Source organism: Terrapene carolina, unplaced genomic scaffold, assembly GCF_002925995.2.
Source record: "Terrapene carolina triunguis isolate 2854851 unplaced genomic scaffold, T_m_triunguis-2.0 Scaffold85, whole genome shotgun sequence".
NCBI classification, from domain to species: domain Eukaryota; kingdom Metazoa; phylum Chordata; order Testudines; family Emydidae; genus Terrapene; species Terrapene triunguis.
The window spans coordinates 34,540,172-34,564,752 of record NW_020664436.1 but is presented as its reverse complement, the minus strand read 5'-3'; the positions used below and the strand labels follow the sequence as shown (position 1 = coordinate 34,564,752).

General features: G+C 40.5%; 2 protein-coding genes across 3 annotated transcripts in view; one reads left to right on the top strand and one right to left on the bottom strand.

Moving 5' to 3' along the window:
- TMEM181 (transmembrane protein 181) overlaps positions 1–4,535 on the top strand; it is a 48,093-nt gene extending 43,558 nt beyond the window's left edge. The window contains exons 15-17 of one of the 2 annotated variants that reach the window (XM_026649730.2): positions 621–710; positions 1,951–2,017; positions 3,774–4,535. In XM_026649730.2, the coding sequence (XP_026505515.1) occupies positions 621–710; positions 1,951–2,017; positions 3,774–3,855 (239 nt within the window). In that variant the 3' untranslated portion in view covers positions 3,856–4,535. Of the gene's footprint in view, positions 1–620; positions 711–1,950; positions 2,018–3,461 lie in introns of both variants that reach the window. The other variant, XM_026649731.2, reaches the window with a different exon arrangement.
- An 8,728-nt stretch (positions 4,536–13,263) lies between these two features.
- DYNLT1 (dynein light chain Tctex-type 1) lies at positions 13,264–22,047 on the bottom strand. The gene is made up of 5 exons (XM_024208517.2): positions 21,962–22,047; positions 16,899–16,940; positions 15,130–15,253; positions 14,131–14,208; positions 13,264–13,699 (listed from the first exon to the last, which is right to left on the bottom strand). The coding sequence occupies exons 1-5, from the start codon at positions 21,986–21,988 to the stop codon at positions 13,629–13,631; spliced, it is 342 nt and encodes a 113-aa protein (XP_024064285.1). The 5' UTR covers positions 21,989–22,047; the 3' UTR covers positions 13,264–13,628.
- Positions 22,048–24,581: the final 2,534 nt, after the last annotated feature.

Sequence of the window (24,581 nt, the reverse complement as noted above, 5' to 3'; positions counted from 1 at the left end):
CAGTGGGAGATATTCCCAAAACTGCTGGTTTAGAAACAGCATTTGCACAGTACTAATTTGATAGTCAAGCAGTTGGCTCCATCTCATTCATTATAAAGTACAGTTCTTTAGATACATTAAATTTTACAGATGGGGAAGCCAATTTGCCAGATGTTGCCAGCTGGTGTCTGTGTTGGAGCCAGGATTAGACTTGTATTTCTGGATCCGCAACTCAAACCACTAGAATACAGTTCTCTCTAGATTCTGAAACTGGCTGTGTGACCGAAAGTGCCCAATATCCTCTAGAAAATGACTGCTGAACTTTTCTATAACTAGTGGAAACTAAAATAGAGAGCTTTAATGGGGTACCTTAAAAACAAGGGGAACAGCCCCACCATGTCTTAGTGTTCTATCTGATTGCAGTCACTCCTCCCTCCCACCCAGACAATGCCAAACTAAACATCAGTGTCCCAAAACTTTAACAGTACACAGTTAATACTCTTCATACTTTGGAAGTGCTGGGCAAAAGTCATCAAGCTTTCCCAAAAATGTTGTTGCGGGGAGAATCCTGCCTAATGTTTGGTTTATTCAAAATTAATATGTACTTAGCTGTATTGTGTAATATCCTTGACTATTATTACCAGCAGAATTCTTATCATTCTATGGTTTACTCAACTTCTATCTCTACACTTTAGCCTTTGTGTATTCCCCATCAAAGAATGCACTGTATGGTAAGTGACCTACTGTAAAATTTGCCAGATTGCTGCTAAGATCTGGCATGCCTATAGAGGTCATCAAATCTTCACATGTTGGCTATTTCATTAGCACTTCATTTTGTTCTGTGTATATGAGCAGCTTACGGTGGCTTCAAATAGCCAGTAACGATAGAAACATGCGTTGATCTAATCCATGAAAATTTTACATTTATTGTATGTGCCTCTTAATATTGTGTAGCTTTAGGACACTCAATAATAAATATGGCTACTGGATGTCTTCTGCTTTAACCATTGAATGTAAGTATGCTGGGCAGCTAGCATGTACTACATGCATGGGGAGGGCCTTATTTATTGGGGCAGAGCAGTTTCTCACTAAACTGATTTTGGAACTAAGATGAATGGAGCTGCTTCAGGAATCCCATACTTCCATTATAGGAGATGCAACTAGCTAGCTGGCTGGCTGGGAACAAATATTTACATCTGTTCCTGGGTTAGAAGAATTCAAAAGCATGCAGAAGGTATTGGATCTTGTGGCAAACCATTAGGGGCTAGATTTCACTCTAACTCTACTGACTTCAATGGAGTTGTCAACTTACACCAGGGATATACTTAGCCCCAAGACTCCACAGGCCTATGCCAGGCAACCTGGAGAGGTGGTATTGTAGACAGCCAGTGGAAAGAGTGTGTGCATCCTTCCATTCCAGCATGAAGTTACAGCAGTACCTTCCTCCTCCCTATGTGAAAGTGAAAAATATATGCCCTAAGTTATAACACCTTAGATAAGCATTAATGACCAAACAATTATTAGATTTCATTACTTTTGGAACTTCAGTCATAAATAAGGGAAAGGGACTGAAATGTCATATAAAATCTGCCTATACTTTTCAACCAGATTCTTTATTGACTAGTGTGTTCTAAAATATCAGGTATAAGTAATGTGGGCAGGTGAAATTGTACCTGGGAAGAAATAATGATGCTAATACAATATAGAGAATAGCCACCTCCTGGAGTTTTTAGACAGGGTGTCAACTTCAGCTGTTATGAATGCTGACATACTATGAGACGGGGGTTGAAGAGTTTAAATCAGATTCCAATCCCTTCCTTGCCAGGGTAAAACTCCAGGCTGAATCCCAGTTATAACTTCCTTGGAAACTACAAAGTCTCTCCTTTCAGTTCTGGATAAAAGTCTAATCTAAAAGTTTGAAGTCAGGAATGCAATTTTCTGGTTAAATGAAACCATATCTATATTTTCCAGAGTCACAGTTGAAAGACAATCCTGCCTTTTCTATGCTGAATGATTCAGATGATGATGTGATTTATGGGTAAGTAACACAATTGTGAAAAATCTATTGGTGATTCAGGGGGTGTGGAGTTGCTGTATTTAATATAAAAAGTTTAAGGACCTGGTGGGTTGTTTTTAGTGAAAATCCAAACATGCTGACTACAGAATGGAAGACAACTGTAGCTTGAGTCTTCTATTTTGGGTCACTTTACTCCAAAATATGATTGTAATGAGGTTTCACACTATCTTGGTTTCTTTTTTTCCTGTTGAAAAAGGGACTGCCATGACACTGATACTAAAAGATACATTCCCTACTTGTAGGTGTGAGGACAATGGCAGGCTGCAGTGAGAGGGAGTATGTGGATGGCAGGGTTTGGGAAGAGAATACGCTGGCAGAAGGGAATAGATGGGAAACGAGTGCTGGAGTCAGGTTGGCAGGATGCAGGTTGCAGTAGGAGGGAATAGATTGAGAGCTGGGCCATACTTAAAATGGCCACTGCTGTCGGGCAGGACAGTTGCTATTTTAGATACCCAATATTCATTAAAAATATTAATAATCGAATCCAATGCAATTGCCTGAGTTCAGATTCTGAACTCAACAGTAGTATTAGTATTTACATAGCATCTAGAGGCCCAGCCAGGGCCCCGTTGTGCTTGATGCTGGACAAACACACAGTAAAAACAGTTCCTACCCTTGAGGGCTTACAGACTTTGTAAAAAAAAAAAAAAAAAGAAAAGAAAGAAAGAAAAGAAAAGAAAAAAAAGCCACACAACAGGTAGGTGAAAGAGTGAGGACATGGTAACATGTTTCGCATAGATTAGTTATGTGTAGCTTGTAGGGATAGCTTTTTTGTCTTTGCTTTTGTGTGTGTTTTAGTTTTGATCAGTAGCAGCAGTCCCAGCTTGCCTCCTGATTAGCTGTTGTCCACAGTCCCATAGGTGTCACAGTAAAGACAAGTCTACACTTACAGTGGCATGTAAAGTAACACATTGCACACCCAGCTAGCACAGGTATAAGTAGCGGTGTAGATGGTGAGATATGGCTTATGCAAGTAGAATGCCATATATGCCTGAACCCCTAGGGGGTATGTACCCTATACGGCTCTCTACATGCCCAAGCAGCGCTTTCCACATCTACACTTCTATTTTTAGCAGTGTCCCACTGCCTCCCTGCATTATGCACTGCAGTGACGAAGCCTGTCTTTCACTCTGGCATGTAGCTCCATCGGTTGTGCCTGTATTCTACATGCTGCTGCAAGTGTAGACAAGGCATAGAAGCAAACCTTGAGGAAGAATTTGGAGATTAGGGTTATGTATTGCTCACGTCTCTTAACTGAAATGCATTCTTTTGGATTAGTGAATCCCTGTGAATGATGATGGCCCAAATTATTGTAGAACTGGTTTAGTACCTTTTCTCTGTTTACATGAAACTAAGTAGCTGGCCATTGTGTTCAGGATGTTTACAAATATCTGTTTGTTAACAGGAGTGACTATGAAGAAATGCCACTTCAGAATGGTCAAGCCATTAGAGCCAAGTACAAGGAAGAATCAGACAGTGATTGAGTTCATGTGGAGGAGACTTGCTTATGAGAATGAAAGTGATCTTGAGGTTTTTCCTAGATGACCACTTCCTTGGCTTTCTTATGAATCTGCTTTCAACTGAACACTATCTCCCAAGGAAGGACTTCCTATTTATTTCTGTTTACAGAGTTAAAACAAAACTGAAGGAAAAATGGAAATGCTTGAAAAGTTTGTGGTGGAGGCTTCTAAGAAACCAAATTCTCTCTTTACACTAGGTTTAGAAAATGTCACATACAGGATTTCTGTGGAGAACAGACTGCTAAAACAATGAGGCTTTCAGAGTCTGGTTCCAACTAAGAGTGTCACTGAGTATATGCTGATTTAAAATTGCTTCCTTGCTGTCTGTTTTTAGAGGATTATGTACAGCACATCATCTTCACTCCTGATGCAGCTTGTGTTAGCTATTGTGTACAGTGTCCACTGGTGATAAAGTGCCTCTCTTTCTTCTTCCTTTCCTCACCCTGCCCATCTGAGTTGGAGGTACGAAATGGCAGGTATTTCCACTGATTTCTGAGAAACCACAAGCTTTATTGCTTCTGCTTTGAGGGGGCAGCATTCACAGTTCAGTGGTCAGCTCTGTAATTGACTGGAGTTCATAAAATGGAAGTTTGCCAAATATCTACAGTTATGAATGTGAGACAGGTATAAATATTCAAGTTCTGTTGAGGCCAAAATTTATAAACAGAATAATAATAAATATTATAATCAGCAGTGCAAAATAATTTGCAAGGGTTTCTCTTAGAATGATCAAAACAAAATAAGACAAAAATAAGTTAAAACGTCTAGTTTAAATATTTTAAACTGTTGCAAACCTTGGTGGGAAATCCATCTGTGTTGAGGGCAGAGGAGGGAGAAAATTGTTACATTTCCTACAAAGGGTACAATATACAACTTAATATTTTTAACACAAACATTCTTTTAATTGCTAGATCCTTTCCTAAATTAGGATTTTTCATGCAGTCTTCTCATAGCTGTTTTTTTAAAAAAAAAAAAAGTAGTTTATATTATAAGAACAATCACTTTTGATGACATGTTGAACAAACGTACAAAAGTGTGTTCTTCAGCATGTTCTGTAGATAGCTCAACCTCTTCATCTTTAGACACACCTAAATAGCTATACTTAAAATGCCTGCTGCTTACAAGTATCTTTTTGACTGTCCCCTTTCAGGCTATGCTAGAACAGTGTGCTACAGAACTTCAGAGGATTTATTGGAATATTGCTCATCATGATATTTAAATGTGTGTTTCAATTTCCCTACCACAGTATAGCTTTTTTTTAAAGGGAGGCTGTCAATTTCTATTAACTTGTTTTAAAGTTTAGTATTTTCAGGTATGCCACCTATTCCTGGAATCTTTGTGGGTTTTCTGTGGTTTCACAGTCACCATTTTCTTACTGTTTCTCTTCCCTGTTGCTGTATGAAATACCCAAACTAACAAATGGGGAAACTGACAGCATATAGAGAACAAACGGTGATTTTGATCTATATGTAAAGACCTGTCTACATTAGGGAATTGAACTGGTTTAATCATAAAAGTTCACTGTGTCCACAATGAACATGCTGAATTGCATTGGGAACCATTGCAGGTTTGTCTTGCATTCACATTAGAACTGTCCTAAACCACTTCATCTGCAATAACCTCTGGGTATCTGTTTCACGGTTCAGGAGCAATGCATTCTGGGAGACTTGACCAGGGTGCTATGGGAGGACTAGTTGAACTACTACAGCTAGTCTGTATTCGCAATGGCATTTAAAATGGTTCTGACAAAACTAGCATTTAGTTCTGCTGAAAGCAAGTGGAATACAAAGCATGCTTGTGTAAACCATTTTGTGGCTATGAAATGTAACAAACATACTAGGAAGTTGAAATGATATCTAGCACAGTAAATATCTCTTGTGTAGACCAAAGCCAAGAGAAGGCCAAACAACTGTCATGTGCACAAAGTAAAAAAATAGAACAAAAAGATTCTTCCCCCCCCCCCCCCCCGCAAACCCCCCCCACCCAGCATGGTAGGTGTTACTTGTAACAATATTTGGAAAAATTCTGAGAGGGTTAAATTGTCTTTGTAAACTGCAGTAGTTGTTGCACCTTTAACAACTCCTTTTAGCTAACTTAGCCTTTTTTAAATACATGGTTGTGTTTTAGATGCTTTTTTAATCCAACGGAAAAACAGACTGGCTTCTCTTTTTCTAAAACAAGAAAGCAAGAATAATCCAGGGCTTGCTTGTACTTGAGTTTGACTTTGTAAAGTCAAGCTCAGGATCCAATCACTGACATTCCCTGTACACCCAAAATTTCCATGGACTTTCATGGGAGTCGGGAGTGGGAGGCGGCAACACAAGGATCAGGCCTTTATGTTTATGCATTTTTTTACTTGTGCATTCAAAGCTTTTTGGCACTTTAATACTATTTTATTCCTGTTATAAGTCATTTTTTGATTTGCTAAAATATTTTTCCATGTAGGATATTTGAGTTTTACTAATGCTGCTTACTATAATCCAGGATGCTTGTGATATAGTATATTAAATCTGACTTTATTAAATGTTTTTTATTCCATTAACTAAAGAAAACATTTTTTAAAAATTCAACTTCAAGAAATCATGATATTTAGAATTTGAGAAATTTTCCTAGGCTGGTTTTTGTCCCTTTATTATTCTTTGTTTTGTTATTACATTGCTCGTTAGAGGAACAAAAATAGGAATAGGATGGGGAAATGTGTACTTTAAAAAACAAGTATTATTTATCTTGTTAATGAATTATTTTGTAGAAATCCTGCATTGAACTGCCTTTCCCCATGCATAGAGCCCTGCACAGATACAAAATTTGTATCCGCATCCAAGCTGCAAAAATGATCTGTGGATATCCACACCCGCAGATATAAAGCGAATATCTGCAGATTTGCAGGGCTTTAGAAAGAAAATTTGGATCCGCATCCATCCACGATCTGCAAAAAATCATCCGCAGATGTAGATATCTGCAGATATAAAGCAATATCTGCGGATTTGCTGGGCTGTACTCCTGCGTACTGTATTTTATACTCAAAAAATGTTACATTGTAACTTGCCAAGTTTGGCTGAAGCTGCACAGCATTAAATTCACTACCTACCTAGTAAATAGGCAGAAGCAGTAATGCTGTCTTCCTGGCAAGCGATCACATATTTCATGCCTTGTGGCGATGAATATTGAAAACTGCACAAAGATACAATTTGGAACCAAAGATTACTCTGAGGAATTCTCTTGTGGCAACAAGATGGATTGTAAATATTTTGTGGGGAGTTGTATTCATGTGTCTCTATGCAGTGTGTTGTGCTATTATGACCCAAGAATTAAATGAAAGGTGCCTACGTAAGAAATTCACTTGGCTAGATGTGTATTTTCCATATGGCCAGCGGAAAAGTCAATAAGGGAAGTATATTTTGTAAAGCTGAATTTTTTTTTTTTCTTCCCAGGAACCACAGTTAGGTCAAAGTGCACTTGTGCTGGGCTGTTAAAAGACAACTAATAAAAACAGTGGGGTGGATTTTCCTCTCCCCCTCCCCCCCCCCATTTCAAGCATTCATGTAATAATTCCAAATTAAACCTTTTCAAGAATGATGATTAGAACATAGGACAATGAGTAATGTATACAAAATACATCCACAATGTACTGGGTTATGGCAAAAATGAGATGCTTCCTCTTTTACAACACTGAGGATTTTTTACTTGCAAAAATCTTGTGCACTATGTGGAAGCCAAATGTCACTGGCCCTGGTGTTACCTGCTCAATTTAGGGCACCCCGTCTATACCCTATGGAGGGCTCAAGGTGTGACCCAGTCAGTTTAGGTACCCCCACCCTTTCCCTTCCGAGGGCTCAGGGTGTAAGGCACCTATCCTTACCCATAGGGCTCAGGAAGAAACCAGGTCAATTTAAGTAAGAGCCCTTTCCCTCGGGGTTAAGGGCTCTATGGGTCTGTGGAACTTTTTCCCAGTGAAAGAGCCTTACACAGTTGTGCTCTAAACATCTATTTACTAGCAACACACACAGAGTACATATACCAAGCAAATCTCTTATGCTCACCACTCCTCCTATACAGACAAATTTCACCCAATGACCAGTTAAGATTCATTCATTTGGGGGTTCCCTGCGATGCCTCTGCATATCAGGGTTGTACAGAAGGGTCAGAGTTCCAGCAGCTTGATGTTGAACTGCAGTCTGGAAATGGTTCCCAAAGAGCATTGCTTTTCATTTCTATTATCTAGGTAAAACTAGCTCCCTCCTTCAAATGTACTAAACCTATCACATTATCCCACACTCCTCAATAACAAACATTTTAACCAATTACGCACTGGCATCTGTGTGTCCTCCTTGATGCCCAAGTTCTTTACATTTTATCTTTCATACCCAAATTGTGATCTTCTCTATTGGTGCAGATAGTCAGTGCTTATCTTACCATTTGTTGAGTCTCTTTCTGTATCCTCCCTAATTTCCCAGCATCTTTACAACTTGGTTTTAACCAAGTGGTTATAACTGTTAGGGACATTCCTGAGATGGAGGTGCTTTAGCAGCAGCAGAACATCCCTTTTTTTCAAGTTTGGTGGTGAACACCCTGAGTTTCACCCATGGCAGGTCTAATATGTGGGGGTGTTGATCAGGTCTCAGGCCTACACTGGTGATTCAGGTATTGTTAGCTCCTGAACTCTCATGCACATTTTTGCTGTTGTATTGGCTTTAAGACATCATCAGTGTTAAGGCTGCCTGGGAAACTAATATCCTGTTCTCTATGGCCAAGAAGGGGAAGCATAACCCAGAGGAATACATTAGGGAAGAGAAAAATTTGCTACCTTTGGTTAAGAATGAAAATCCAGTTTAACAGAGAGCATGAACTGCTTTGGGAAGATAGTTTTGAAATGAAGGATTCTTGACGTGATAGCTTTCTTTGATCCAAAAGGCAATTATTGCAACAAGAATTATAAGCCTGCTTCTTCTCTTTTTGCCATATGTCCTGATTATGCCAGTAACTGCCATACACTACACAAAACCCTCATGCTATTGTAAAACAATGTTTTTTAAAGTTTGTAAATATATGTAAAATGAAGCAAAACTATGGTATACCAAAATGGTATAGAATGTGTAAGATAAATATTGTTAATGAGAAGCTGTAAATATGGTGCTGCTTTGAGAAGGTATGCATTAGTATTGTGTTTTAGGGAAACTGGTTAATAAATCATCTATTTACACTGGAAATCTTTCTGGTATAGAATACAAAGCAAACCTGATTGTTTACCTTCAGCAAAAATTGGGTGCTGATACATGGAAGACTTCATGTGCATTAAATATGTTAATAAATAGTTTTCATACTGTATCTTTACACTTGCATTTGGGTTTCATTTTCCTTCCATTAGGTGATGATGATGATCTAGCACTATTTTTCTTTACAGGTACAAAAGACTGCACACAAGGCTTACATACTAAACTGATACTGTCCTAGCAGCAGAAAAGTTTAATTATTAGCAATAGAAATATTTAACATATCAGTGTAGACTTGGAGAGATTCTTTACTATCTAGAATTAGAGAGAGTTTATTATTAGTGCAGTTAGGAAAATAACCAGATACACATGCTCACCAGTGCTCACATAGGGTGTCCTATTGAGCTGTTTCATGTGGTGCTTTGACATTACTTTTTGCAGAACTTGGTTAGAAACTTAAGCAATCACTTTGATTCCTAACTATTAAGATTGCAAAGAAAACTTTACAAACATGAGCAGTAACAGGGTCCTCTGAGGCTGAAGAGACAAAAACTGGTGTGGGGCTAGCTTTTGTCTAGCTCAATGTTAACTCTAGAACCTAATGGCAAGTATTTCAAGGTGCTTTATTTTAGAAATAGCGAGCTAATGTGCAAGATATAGTGTATCAATGCCATCTCATCAAATGCCTTCCAGTCCCCACTAGTAAGGAAAAATACACTGTTTTAAACTACCTCAGCCCAATGTCAGCTATATAATGTAGAGAGAAGCCTGGTAGCATGCCCAAGGGTTCCAGGCTTGGATCTGGTTTTTGGTTACTGTGACAGGCATTACTCAGATGTCAGGCTAGATTACATTCTGAGTAGATGCCCTGAGCAGGTATTTGCAAGTACCACACTAACTTGTCAGATACCTTTATTTAGTTACCACTGCTTGGACTAAACTGGTCTAGGCCTCAGTCAAGATTACTAAAGACCTCTGAGAGTATGCAAAAATCGATCAACCTCAAAGATTATTAGTCTTTATCTGCCCCATGAGTTGTGCTTAAAATTCTACTATTGAAATGTGGGTACAGTATCACATATTATAGATGTTCTTACCCTAAGCACTTTACAATCTAGGGTCATAATCCTGGAAATACATGTGGTTAATGAGTATTCAGAGTTAACTTTATCAATGGGATAAGTCTACTTAAGCATGTGTGTTTGCACAACTCAGTCTTAAGTTGGATCTAACATGACAAAGGGAGAGAAGATGTCAACAATTTGGTCAGCAAATGCATTTCTTCCTCTGAGTCTCTAACAAATAGGACTGAGAATTTTGTTCCCTTCTACACTACACACTCACAAAACTCATTAATAAAGTAATGTAATGGCCACACCAAAAAGCTTTACTTAGCCTATAAATGTTTAATCAGCATAGGAAGTACTGGAAGTGTATCCCATGCACTTAAAAGATAAAAACTGCAATATTAATCATAGCATTGACACTTCATTTCACTTGAATTCTGAAAACTCAAGTGTGATGTTCCCAGAGAGTACCAGCCTCAGGGTAGACTGTTAAAACAACCACGTCACAAACCCCAAATTGATCAGAAGTTCAAGGGCAAACTCCAGGCATACTAATAGCCTTAACTAGTCACAGATAAACCAGCCTCTCCAAGGACTGTCTTGCCACCTAGGTGAGTATCTGTGAAATAGATGGCCCTTGAGAAACAGCAAGAGTCAGTAATATTCAGGGTACTTTTAGTCCCCAAGGACCAGTGACTTACCTCAGATCAATTGCACCTTAAAGTTCACACCAAGGACAATGCTTGTATACAATTTTATTACAGAGGAAAAAGGAAACTAGTTGTTTACAAAGTTAAAGCAAGCAAATATAGGCCAGGTCTATACTACAAACTTACATAGGTGACTGCATTGCTCAGTGTTGTGAAAACTCCATAGCCCTATGCAATACAGTTATACTAACCTAACCCCTGATGTAGACAGTGCTATGGTAGTGCAGAGGTGGATTAACTACACTGACAGGAGAAGGTCTCCCATCAGCATAGCAGTGTCTCCACTGAAGCACTATAGTGGCACAGTTACACTGGTGCAACAGTTTAGGTGTAGAGCTGCCTGTAGACACCTGATTGAGTGAGGCAAGGTTTTTTGTTTTGTTTTTATTAAAAGGTAATAGAGACTTCTATAATGAGCAAGTGCTATTTGTCCTTTAAAGCTAACCTAAGCTGCTGGGAATCTCTTACTTAGGCCTAGGAATCTCCATTCCCCCATCCAAGATCCCAACAACATAGAAAGCCTGGGCTATACCTACACTGCACTTAAAAAAACAGCAGTTGGCCTGTCAGCTGATTTAGGCTAAGAGGCTGTTTATTTGGAGATCAGACATCAGGGCTCAGGCTCAAGCCTGGGGTCTAGGACCCTGTGAGATGAGAGGGTCCTAGAGCTTAGATTGCAGCACAAGCCAATGTCTACACTACAATTAAATAGACACCAACTGGCTCAGGGGCTAATTGCAGTGCAGACATACCTTACCTTCCTTTTGTTTGGGGTTCTTATTCCCCCCTACCACATGCACTCGGTAACTCAGGAGGCCATGTCCATGATTCATCTTCACAGAGGCAAACAGAATACCAATGGCTCTCTAGGCCATTTGTTGCATTATTCCTCAATCTGGATATAGGGAGGGGGCCTAACAACTTCTGTAGAAGAACAGCTCTTCACACTACTAAAATACCCCTCTCCTCCACAGCGACTAATATAGTCAAAGGCTCACATTGCACCTGCTCAATTACTATATTCCATATTGTAATATAGACATTACAAGTAAGTTAACACATGCAGCAGCCCAAGCATTTGATAGAATTCTAAGTGGACTAAATACCTATTAATATTAACCCACAAATGAACCAGACAGATCCCAGCTATGTATATCAGTGTTCAGTTGAGATGGGGGCACTGTAGCTACGGTAAGCCCAGGATCTTAGACAAAGTGGGGGAGGTAGTTGTTTGTTGGATCAGCTTGTGTTAGTGGAAGAGACAAGCGTTTGAGCTCACAGAGCTCTTCAACAATACTCTGCAACACTGATTCAATGTTTAACTAGTTGACCAGCATATATTTACCCCTGTATATCTGCATAGACACCATGACTTGTTAGGGAGAACATGCTGCACCAAAAACCATCATCAACACTTAGAGAAAGTGAAAAATGATGGCTGTCCCTCATACCAATCTGCAAAAGCAACAGAGGCATACAGAGCAAAATCATTCCACTAGCAGCTGGCTTTATAGCCCTCTTCAGCCTCCTGTTTTGAAGGATACTGACCAAGCAAACAATTCAACAGTTTCAATCCTCTTTCTTTACACACTGCACTATTAATTTAGGGCCTGACCCTGCAAACACTTAACCATATAAATAATTTTGCAGAAGCAGTTCGTTATAAGGTTGAAACCAGTACAGGCCTGCATGTTTCTGATTGTGCTGTGGAAGTTGCTTTTATAGATATGTAGGTCATTTTTATTAGACGTGAACACTTATTTATAATACATTACTGCATAATGCAAAAATGAAACAATACTGATGCCCCATGACATTTGAGGACACAAGTAATAACTAGAGCACATTTCTGCAAGCGAACTAATGGATAAAAACATGATTCTATGGTTACTATTTTAGAAGGCAAGATTAACATCTTGAAGAATAGTATAGGTGTATGATATACATTTCTTCTGGTTTATTTGTGTCCAGTTTTTTCCCCCACTGGGAAATAGAAGTTTCACACACAAAAAAACCCACACACAAACCCCAGTCCCACAAACATTCAGAAGGGAAACAGCATTCCCCTTTATTTTTTCAAGTTTTCTGACTTTCTACAACTCTTATAGTTAAGGTAGAGGTTTTCAGAGAACCAGACACACTATAATTCCACTTATCTGCATTTGCTTTATCTGAAAATTCTAGTTATCCAAATCCCTTGTGTCCCCCATATAACCCAATGTTATTTAATAGCACTTCAATTTAACCCATGTTTCAGATGTCTGCTAAGCCATGTGGATGAGATAGGACTGGACCATATTAGATGCTCATATCTCCTTGATCCCTCCTGTTTAAAACACAGATGGTGCAGAAGAGGCTCACAAAATTACTGAATTACTATATGGAAGAAACGCATTCTTGGGACTAGTGTTAAATGCAGCAGAGATGAGATCAGAGAATCTTTTTAGACTGTGCCTTTGCTCATTTAGTCTTTACCATGGTTGTATTTCAATAGTATTGTCTCAAATAAGATTTTTGCAATTCTGCATACACTTCAGTGGAGGCAGATTGTCTACATCAGAGATTAATTATGACATAAACCTTGAAAACAAGTAGAATTAAAAGCTATTCTCTTCAATTTCCCCTACCAAAAAACACCCCAAACAAAACAAAAACTCAAAACCACAAAACAGTTGAATTCAATAGACGAGTCACACAAAGTTATGAACTTCAATAATTTAATGCTAACCAAAAGTACAAAGTGTGAAAATTCTTATTTAAATTAGTTTCAGAGAGTAAAGCTAAAGAAACCTTTACATTGCAGCAGGTTTCAGGGTTTGTTTTTTTTTATTAGCACCTTGAGAAGTCCTTGAAATGTTAAGACAGTCTGGCAACACTGGTGCAATAAAGATCAAATGTATAGTCCTTGTAACAGCATATGACTAGTGTTTTCACATTTCTACGTTTGAAAGAACTACATAAAAAAGTACATTAAAAACAAAAGTAAGTGTATTCAATTTGAACAGATTATGAAATGGAAGTGCTGAAGAAGAAAATCAGTAGAAGGCTCAGCAGTTCCAAGGCAATTATATTGCAAGTCCAAAGGCACTGACAATACAGTACATAGTCTTATTCTCCCATCTCACAGTGCAGTTTCCTACAGCAGAAGAGAAAGTATTTAAAACCAAGAAGTTTGTCATTACATACAACAAGTTATGATATGGGGAAGCATGCATGATCAGACACATCTATATTACAAATTGATTAAAAAGTGAAACTTTCAAGTTTCAAGAGTGAAGCTATCACAGTAGTTAAACTTTGCTGCTTTTTTTTTATTAAAGAAATTAGCTGCTAACTTCACATATATTGAAATAAATTTATAAGCCTCTTAATTTGGAGACTTTTGCCCCTCCTTTCCCCCCAAAGGCAGTTTAATCTGTACCACGCTGCTCCAAAATAGTAGTTTAAGATTAAGTGTCAGTCTTATCTAAGATACAGCAACAGAATCTTGACAATAAAAGCAAGTTCTAGCATGAGAATTATGTAAAGTTGCTATTTTTAAGAAAGAAAATTAAGTCGCTTCTGTACCATCACTGGTGTTGTCCCAGAAACAAGAGCTTGCTGTGTGAAGGCCAGCACCATTTTTCTGCATAATCACACAGGTCACTGTTAACACACAAAAGAAGCTTCCATTAGAGAACCAAACTCACCATTACTATCAACACACTTAGCATTAATGCTAAAAATAGGCACTGATGTATCAGTCCCCTATGTCTATGAACTCAAACTCACTACATGCAACATCCACCACATGAATGCAATTTACTGTAAAAACTTCTTAGCAAAAAGATGCAGACCCCTACACGTCGAATAGTATAACAGAATAAATACAAAAGCACTAAAAAAATCAATGTAAGAAAAAGCTAAGGTGCTAACACGGATACTTCAAAGGTGTCCCAAATAAATCAGCTCTGGCCATCACCTACATAAATTCCCAAAACAGCTCAAGACAGACTAAGATCTTTTGGACAGGGAAAGGCTCCCCCCCCCCCATTTGTACAGCACCTAGCACAATAGGGTCGTGGTCCAGGACTGGGACTCACAGGCACTTTGGTAACAAATAAAGAAGTCTATAACCTGTAACAGGAAGGATGGTCTTGTGGTTAAGGCAGTGAAATGTGACAAGAGATGGGGATTCTTTCCCCAGTTCTGCCACATACTTCCTGTGGGATGCTGGGCACGTCACTTAATCTCTATGTCTCACTCCTCCCAACCCCCCTCGTGAAGGGGAAACAATATTCCTACCTCTTGGGGACAAGGGGAACAAAACCAACAGCACGCAAGATACCAGTGCCAGACTCTAATCTTCTACAGACTGACACTAGATATTTGGCAAGTAAATCAAACTATAAAAATCAGCTTTACTGTATATTCATAGTTTATAACTAAAATATAGTGTATTGTTCTAGTTTAGGAGACCGTTTATATGAAAAGTTTTGCATTCATCTTTAAATAAATCTCACTAATAGATTGATTATACCAGAAGACTGAAATGTAAGCAGAGCCAATATAGCAGCACAAACTTACCAATATACTTGAAAGGTTTCCCCAGCTTTGTTAGTTGACTTAAAGTTTGTTCTACCACACTTGTAGTCCACTGGTTCACTTTGCTGTGTTGATAGGCATTGCCACCTATTGCACTTTCTATAGCCTAAAAGTGACAAACATAGAAAGATATGTTGCCACTATCCAGCTTAGACCTCTAATTTTAATTAAGTACTTCATGTTTTTAACACATTGGACATTCAGTTTACGGAGAACCCCAAGTTTAACTAGCATTGAAGATGCCAGAGTCTGTAGCAGTGGTATGTATTAGAAATACTTTTACCACACACCTACCATGTAAGACCAAAGCACTCCAAATGATTTGCTCTTTGTTAGCATGGTGATGTCAATGGTTTTACTTTAGCCTTTGATTTTAATTTGATTCCTGCTTTTCTCAAACCCCTACTGCAGAATCCCAAATAGGCATTATGAATTACAAATGTTACTTGCATTTGCAACAGAATTAGAGTGACTGGAAACATTTTGATTCACAAACAGATATTCACACACATACATGTTTGGTACTGCTCTATGACTCTGTGCAGAGAGCTGGGTCTGAAAGTAGAATTTCAACTGTTTGTGCTTAACCTTTGAAGTAGTCTTGAGAAGTTTTTTTTAAATCCTGTTATTTTACTACACCAATAGCCAGAAGTAAGACAGACCACACGGCTGAAGATTATTTATGGGTTGTAGCCCACGAAAGCTTATGCTCTAATAAATTTGTTAGTCTCTAAGGTGCCACAAGTACTCCTGTTATTTTTTCAAGTATGAAAAAATTCCACTACTTATGGGTACTGATTCTCACTTGTACCCAGTGGTGTACATTTTCAAAGTAAGCAGGCACATTTTATGGCTGAACAGCAAATGTGTAATTTTAGGTCATGCACTTTTCTTACAGATGCTTTAGTTTGCTTCCTTAAAAAAATAAAATCAAAGAACTAATTCACTTAGTGTAGAGGAAAAAAAAAAGTACAGTATATGAAAGGGGCCTTCCAAATTCCTAAGAGACATATTAAATGGCCACAATTCATTGAAAGTAACTCCACTTAACCAAGACTACATTAATCTGCAACTTTGGAGAGTTTATTTGGTTACTGTACAACAAAACAATGTGTCATAATCCCATCTACTTGCCATTCTACTGAATTTCTACAACAGGAAAGGTGGTTGCCACAAACAAACACCTCTGTAGACAAGATGCAAGTTTCTTAGCAACTTGCAACTACAGGGCATTTATCTCAAATACACTTTAAAGTGTCTACATCAAATATGTAGCTCATGCATTATCTGAGGAAAAAATCCTGACGGGTGAGACATTTATAAGTGAAATTTATGTTTGTGCAGAGGGGCTGTGCAAAGCTCTTCACGCTGAGTTTTAAATGGAGCTTAGGCCCCTCTGCATAAATTTCACCTTATTCATATAATTTCCATCGTTTAGGAATTACTATGAAGAAAGACAGCTTCACATTAGATGAGGAACATACTCTAAATATCAGATATATTTTAAGTTCATAACAATACTTAAATAGATTTTTTCAAAAAGACAACTATTAACTGGTATCAGTCTTAATAGAAAACTGAATGATAACCTATGTAATATCTATTTCTAATACTAAGCAATGTATTGGTTGGAAGATATAGTTTTTTTTGTACACAAAGAAACTATTGAGAGCAAATAGTACAACACAAATATAGAGCATACAAGGTTACATTTTCACATGACAACATGAAGACATTTGGTAACTTCTTACCTCTTTAATGATGTTACTCACTTCTTCAACAACAAAAGAAGTCTACAGAAAAATTCAGAGATAGAATTTTAAATAAATGAATACTTTTAAATGTTTCGGAGCCAGTTTCTAGTTGCGAGTACAAGTTTCACTAGTGGAAATTTAGCTAGTTAAGAGTACTTTTTTTAGGATAATTTAGACTGATAGTCTGTCAGACTTAAATCAAGAGGTACCTAATCTTCCTTGTTTACATTTAATTAGGCACCTCACTGGATTAAATCAGTACTTTGCCTACATTACTAAGAAATATTTTATTAGCAATCATTTGGATTAGCATGGAATTAAGTAAGACTTTAGCTGACCTATTTCATTTTACAATAAAATTCAGCACATTAGTTCTATTTTGAGCAGTTCTGTTCTTTTTAGAGGACAGTGGCATGATGCTGTCTGGTCACCCTAATAGGAAGTGTGAAAAATCGGGATCAGAGTTGGGGGGGGTGGGTGGTAACAGGCACCTATATAAGACAAAACTCCAAATATCGGGACTGTCCCTATAAAATCAGGACTTTACTAACTATGCCTATACAATGCAATAATCAAGACTTTCAACAAGCCAGGAAAGTGAGTTATAACTTCTTGGGCAACAGTAACTCAGTCCTTGAGTACATACATACCCAAATCTAAGACTACAATTATTAGTCACAAAGATTAAAAGCAGACAGCCTAGATGCAACCTTAGGGAGAAGGGGACATGTCCATCCCCACTCCACTTTTACTATTCTGTTGAAGTTCCCTTCCACGTAGGTAGCGGTCTCTTGGCTCCCCACAGCTTTTTAAACACGTCCAGGTTGTTTATATCGTGATAGCATCGAGGCTCCTATCAGGGCACAAGTAATGCTAGACTCTGTATACACATGAAATAACCTCTGCTCCAAACGTCTTACAATCTGACGGAGCTTACAATCTGATGTGACTACTGATGGAGAAAACAGAAAAAATTGGAATGAAGATACTTAGGGCATGGCTACACTTGCAGATGTAGAGCGCTTTGAGTTAAACCAGCCTTCATAAAGCGCAGTAGGGAAAGCGCTGCAATCTGTCCACACTGACAGCTGAAAGTAGTGCATTGTGGTAGCTATCCCAGCATGCAAGTGGCTGCTACGTGCTTTTCAAATGGGGGGTGGGGGTGGAGTGTGACAGGGAGTGTGTTGGGTGTATGTGGGGGAGAGAGAGTGGGTTTTGGGGGGCTGAGAGCATGTCAGCATGCTGTCTTGTAAGTTCAGACAGCAGCAGACCCCCTCCCCCCGCACCTCTCTCTCACACAGCATTCCACAGTAACGGTTTGCTTTGTCCTAGAGCAGATAAGCATGCCGGCTGTCAGAAATGGAGCTTTCAAAGGGCATATCCGCATTCCTGCGGAGATTCCAAAACAATGACAAGAGTGGCCACTTGACTAAGGGGATTATGGGAAGTTTCCGGAGGCTGATCAGAGCGCAGTAATGCAACACCTCGTTCACACCGACGCCTGGGCATTTCAGCCAAGGCGCACCAAGCGTTAATCTTCTCACTGAGGTGGAGTACCAGGAGCGCTCTAGCCGTGGAGTCAGAGCACTCTATGTGCCTTGCCAGTGTGGACGGGTAGTGAGCTAAGGCGCCTGGGGCTCCTTTAATGCGCTCTAACTCGCAAGTGTAGCGAAGCCCTAAGGGTAATAGTAAAATGATTGAGCTTGGTAAAATTGAAGTTTTGCCTGAGAAAGAACATCAGGATCAAGCTTGCTGAGTGGGCGCAGAGAAGGAAAGTGACACAGTCAAACTGGCAATAATGTGTGTGTGTATATGCAAGTATAACTGTATAATGTGTTTCTCCTTGATACAGTTCTATTTTAAGTGTCTTTATTCCCTACATGTTACAGTATTAAGTGTTTTATTCCACCTGACCCTTGCAAAATATCTTTAGAGACCAAAGAGCCTGTAGTCAACCCTTGATGTGAGATTATGTTTTATGAATGAAGTAAAAGGGATCAGTTCCTCTGTCCTGAATAATTAATAAAAACTTGGAGGAGGGGAGGAAGAAAAGGGGGAATAGTGGCAATGTAATCTTCATTAAAAAAAATAAAGCAAGCTCTGATTGACGGATTCTGCTAACAATGTGGTGTCCAACAGAAAACGGTGCTAAATTTGTACCTTTGTGTATGTGTAATGTCACTAAGTTACTTCTGCTGTAGAATCCATAATTTTGACCTTCTTGACTTGTGCATTTAGATTCTCAGTCTTTTCATTAACTCTTTCATACTGGACTTCCTTGGGCATTTGAAAAAAGAAAAGGTGCTAGAATATTTACACAAACATGACCATTATGTCACAGTCGCATTTCCTGACATTGGAGGCTTATAAAATTGTATGTTTCTCCCATTTGAAATGGTAAAGGGGAAGACAATTGACAACCTGTGTGTACTAATCTTCACAGAATCAGTACTTTTTAAAAAACAAGTCTTGGTAACAAATACAAACAGTTTACTAAACTGGTGGTCTCTTGGACACTGCTAATGTGTTCAACGATTGTTTGGTGATTCAAGTATGGTAGTCACAAGTTATAACACAGTAAACTTAATGGGTATGACAATTCCATTTGTTCATTTTTACCTACTGGCACTAGTACTGGTAATTACAGGCTGCCCATAACCACAAAGAGAAAAGTTGAGGACTGTCTTTTACTGGACCAACTTCTATTGGTGAAAGAGACAAGAGTCCTTCTTCTGGTCTGGGAAAGGAACACAGTGTCACAGCTAAATGCAAGATGGAACAGATTCTTTAGCATAAGTAGATAACACATTCTAAGGGAGAATTCCAAATGAAGTGGCCTACTAACACCTGAGCAGTCATAGGATGGAAAAAAGTGGGTTGCAGATTGTTGTAATGAGCCAACACACCTTTCAAGATCAAGGGATTCTACCCATGCCTATCACAACAGGTGATATACCTCATCCAGGGCACTAAATGCCCCAACAACAATATGGGTGAAACCAGACAATCACAACACTCTCAAATGAACTCAAACACAAATGATGAGGAAAAAACCACTATCAACCATGGGCACACACTTTTCACAAAGCTGTCACACCATATCAGACCTTTCAGGCCTCGTCCTCAAAGGAAACCTGCATAACACCTTCAAAAGACAAGCCTGGGAGATTAAATTCATAACTTTATCAAGATCATGATTTTTAGTGTCTAGCAAAGACACGGGATTTATGGCTTATTACAACAATCTGTGACCCACTAACCCTCCTTTTTCATCCTATGACTGCAGACATATTAATAGGCCACTTCACCTTGAACGGTCCCTTAAAAAATGTGTTAACTACGTACACTAAATCTATTCCACCTTGTATTTAGCTGGGACACTGTGTACCTTTCCCACACCAGAAGTGCAGCTCTGTGTAGCTTGAAACCTTGTCTCTTTCACCAACAGACCTTGGTCGGATAAGAGATATTACCTCACCTTCATCTTATTAGCATTTAAGCAGTACATACATTTTGAGTTTGATGAAAACTAGATTAAGCCCTCAAAATCCATCTGAGCTATTCCTCCTACTGGTATAAGGAACTCTCTCAAGAGTATTCCCTCCACTCTGTACTAATTTGCTTGAAAAAAAAGTCATATCAGGGTATGGAAGGTTAGGGGAAAAAACATGCAACAAAGAGCAAAGTAAATACTTCTGACCTAGCTCCCCATTCCAGGGGGCGAGATGGCAGCCCAAGTTACCAAGCCTTCATCTCTCCTTATGGAGCAGGGAGCTAGCTCCAGGAAATTCTGACACTTTTTTTTTTTAATTTACACTTTTTTTTACCAATTTACACATTAACTGCTTTAATAGACAGCCTTTCATTTACACTTAGACTAATTTAACAAACAGCTAATTTAACATACTGGTTTTCTTAATAATCAGTATTTGTGTACTTGAATAAAAAAAAACAGTAAAACACAAATAATTCATGATTTTTACAAAAGCTATTTTGGTAAAAGTTGAATGTGTATGGCCTTGGGAGTATGTGCCTGTGAAATATGAAGAAAACATCTTTGTGTGCTGCAAAATTGAGGCACAATTAAGAGGTTTCTCTGGCTTAATTTGGCATGCTCTTGCTTTTGTGCTCAAGCCTCTATGCTATGTGACATTTTTGTGCACTTAATTTTAATGCAATAGTGAAGTTTCATACAATGTTTCATACAATGACTTCAGGAAAAGGTTTATTACGATATTTCTCTGTCATAGCCTACAAAAAAGTTTTGAAAGAGAAACTTTCAGGATAGAAGAAAATAAGAGGGTCATAGAAGAAGGGTGAAAGATAAGTGGTTCCTCAAGATACAGAAACACAAGAGGGACCTAGGCACAGGATGTGGGAATATTGCTTAGTGAGATATTTCAATGGCCACTAATGTACAAAGAGTTAAAGCTTGAATTCTAGGTTAAGATTTAGATTAATCAAGCTTCATTCACTTGGTTTGTGATGTTATCAAAACCCCACCGCGGATATGCAGCTCTGGGAGACATTATTCCTTGGGGACAGGTTGATGAAGTGGGTTTTAGCCCACGAAAGCTTATGCCCAAATAAATGTGTTCGTCACTAAGGTGCCACAAGGACTCCTCGTTATTATTCCTTGGATGTGTTGGACTCATTAATCCAATGGCCCCCTGCTCCTGCAAGTAAACGCAGCAGCCCCAGCACTGCGCTGCCACATGGAGAACACAAAGACTCCGCTCCCCTCCCCCCGCCTGGGATTCACAAGCATTGAGGAGAGGGCACCGGGCGTTACTCCCCCCCCCCCGGGCAATGCAGGAGGCAGGGGACGCCCGTTAGGAGCTCGGGCACGCTCCGGCCGTTGGGGATTCCGGGGCAGCGCGAGGCTCCCAGTCCCCCGGACACTCAACTCGCCCCCACTCCCTGAGCATCCCGGGGGATGGTGAGTCTCCTAGCAACCCCCCGTGTGTGTCGGGGAGGGGCGGCGGCAATGCGAACAGGGGACCCCTGCGCCCCTAGAAGGCTCCTCGCCGGGATCCCTGCCCCGCTGCCCGAGCCGTTACCTCCTCCCCTGACTGGAACTCGTCCATCTTTCCTCCGGCTCGGACCGCAGCCGCTCACGCCGCCAGCCTGTAGCGAACACCTCGGCCCCGCCCCCCTGATAACCCCTCCGCCACCAGCTGGCTGCTCCCACCGCGCCGCGCCTGCGCACCCACCCCGCCTACTGACGTCCCAGCCGCTCAAACCGCGCCTGCGCAATGCTCTCAGCTACCGCCCATCCCTCTGCAGCGCCGAACGGTGCCTACAGTGCGCCTGCGCATTCAACCTCATTCTGTCATCCGACATATCCCTCCGCTAGTCTCGAGCGGCTCATTTTGCGCCGGCGCATCCGACACCTCCGCCCCCTCCCAGTTTGCAGCTCGTACTGCGCCTGCGTAATCTACCCTGCTCCGTTAGCCGGCTGGCCCCGGTTTTAGCCACAGGCAGGGCGGTGCATTCTGGGATACGCTGGTGCCGGGAAAGGCGCAGTTTCCTCCCTACCCCGCCCCCACAGCCTAATCTCGTGACAGCAGCCAGTCAGCGCTTGGCTCCGCCCAATGTCTCCCACGTGACAGAGGTGGTAGTTGTCTGTTTCCACGGTAACCCGGACCCCCTCCCGAGTTACCCAGAGGCCCGGCAGTGATGGGCCCAGCTGGGCTCGGTTTGCCTGAGCGTGGTACGGGCCTCGCCGCCCGCTCCTGGGACTTGTTGACCATGTGCCCAGGCTGGCCCCGCACCCCCGGCAGGTGGCGCAGCGCCCGTGGAGGATGGTGTGTGATCAGCAGGACTCTGCATTGCCCATGGCCCGGGCCCCGGCTGCAGGCGTGGGGCAGTAATGCGCGGCCTGGCCTGGGAGAAACTTTCACGCCACCTATCTCGGCCACAGTGGTGCCACGAAGGGGCCAGCTTTTTAGAAATGTGGTCGTTCTCTTTTCTCTAGCGTGCTCGGAGGTGCGGGTGGAATTTTGCCTTAATGAAAAGTTATAAAATATATATATATAATCAGTGGACACTGCTGGCAAGGTTGGTCTTAGTGAGATGGTTCCAAGTTGCACCCATGGGAAGAGTTGGCCCCATTGTGACTAAGGCCTGGTCTACGCTAACCCCCCAATTCGAACTAAGGTACGCAACTTCAGCTACGTGAATAACGTAGCTGAAGTCGACGTACCTTAGTTCAAACTTACCGCGGTCCAGACGCGGCAGGCAGGCTCCCCCGTCGACTCCGTGTACTCCTCGCGCCGAGCAGGATTACCGGAGTCGACGGCGAGCACTTCTGGGTTCGATTTATCGCGTCCAGACAAGACGCGATAAATCGAACCCAGAAGTTCGATTGCCTGCCGCCGAACCAGTGCGTAAGTATAGACAAGCCCTTAGAATCGTAGAATATCAGGGTTGGAAGGGACCTCAGAAGGTTATCTAGTCCAACCTCCTGCTCAAAGCAGGACCAACACCAATTAAATCATCTCCAAACACCTCTGCTGATCGTTCTCTGGTTTACACCCCATGCAACTTGGCCCTTTCTGTCTGGCCTCAAATCCTGCCATGGCTGCCCAAGTAGCTTTTCCCCCAGAGGTGTTGTGAGGTTTTTATGTTGATAAAGCACATCAGAGGCCTTGGATGGAAGATGCTGAGAGATGATGGAATCACTAGCAGATCCAGAAATGTCAATTCATGTGATTTAATCTCAAGTCTCCCACTATTTGTTGTTTTTGTTAAAGCAGCAGCTTCTGGGGACGTGATTACATGAGAATCTCAGCTTTCATTAAAAAAACAAAAAACACCCGGGGGGGAGGGGGTGGGCGATGGGATGTGTCTGGTCTTCATGGCTGTAGAGAAAAGCTTGAAAACATGACCCAAGTGGATCTTACAGGCTCAAAAACCAAATGACAAAAATAATCCAAAATTTGTCTTAAAAATCATGCGATTAAAAATAACAAACTCATTTTTTAATGTTTAAGGTTGGTTGGCAAGACTGCCAGTAAGTCTTTACTCCAATAAGAATGTCGCCTGAGTAAAGACAAAAGCCCCCTGAGTAAAGACAAAGGCCCAGATCCTGCAGATAGTTCCTCATGAGCTTATCTTTATGCACAAGAGCAGTTCTTGTTACTTAAGTGAGACTACTGACATGCTTAAAGTTAAGCACATGCTGTTTGAACCTATTGGGTTAGTAGAGCTATGCAATTAAAGAGTCACACAAGCTGATTCATTTTGCCATGTGGATGGCAATGCTTTATAGACTTTGTACTGATATATGCCACTTCTCAAGACAGCTAAGAAATAAAAAGAACCCTGTTGTCGTATTTTATATATTGTGTTTGACCCAGAAATAATTGCTCCTTTAAACTAGAGATGAGCTTGACCTGGAAAAAGAGGCTCAATACCCGCTCCCAGAATCTAAAGAAGTTTGGATGCAGATACTCAGCCTATCTCTGTAACAGGTTGGACTGGAATCCCCAATCCAGACATCCATGAATTTTGGATTTGCATCTGATTCCAGACTCATACTTGGTGAGTTAGGTTCATTTCTACTTTTCATAGGTGTTCATTCAGGAAAGTTCATAGTGTCTTCTATCTGTCATGTTTTGTGATCTCTAACTGACTGGAAAGGAAACCAGGCTATCTTGTTTCCAGTAAAGGGCCTGC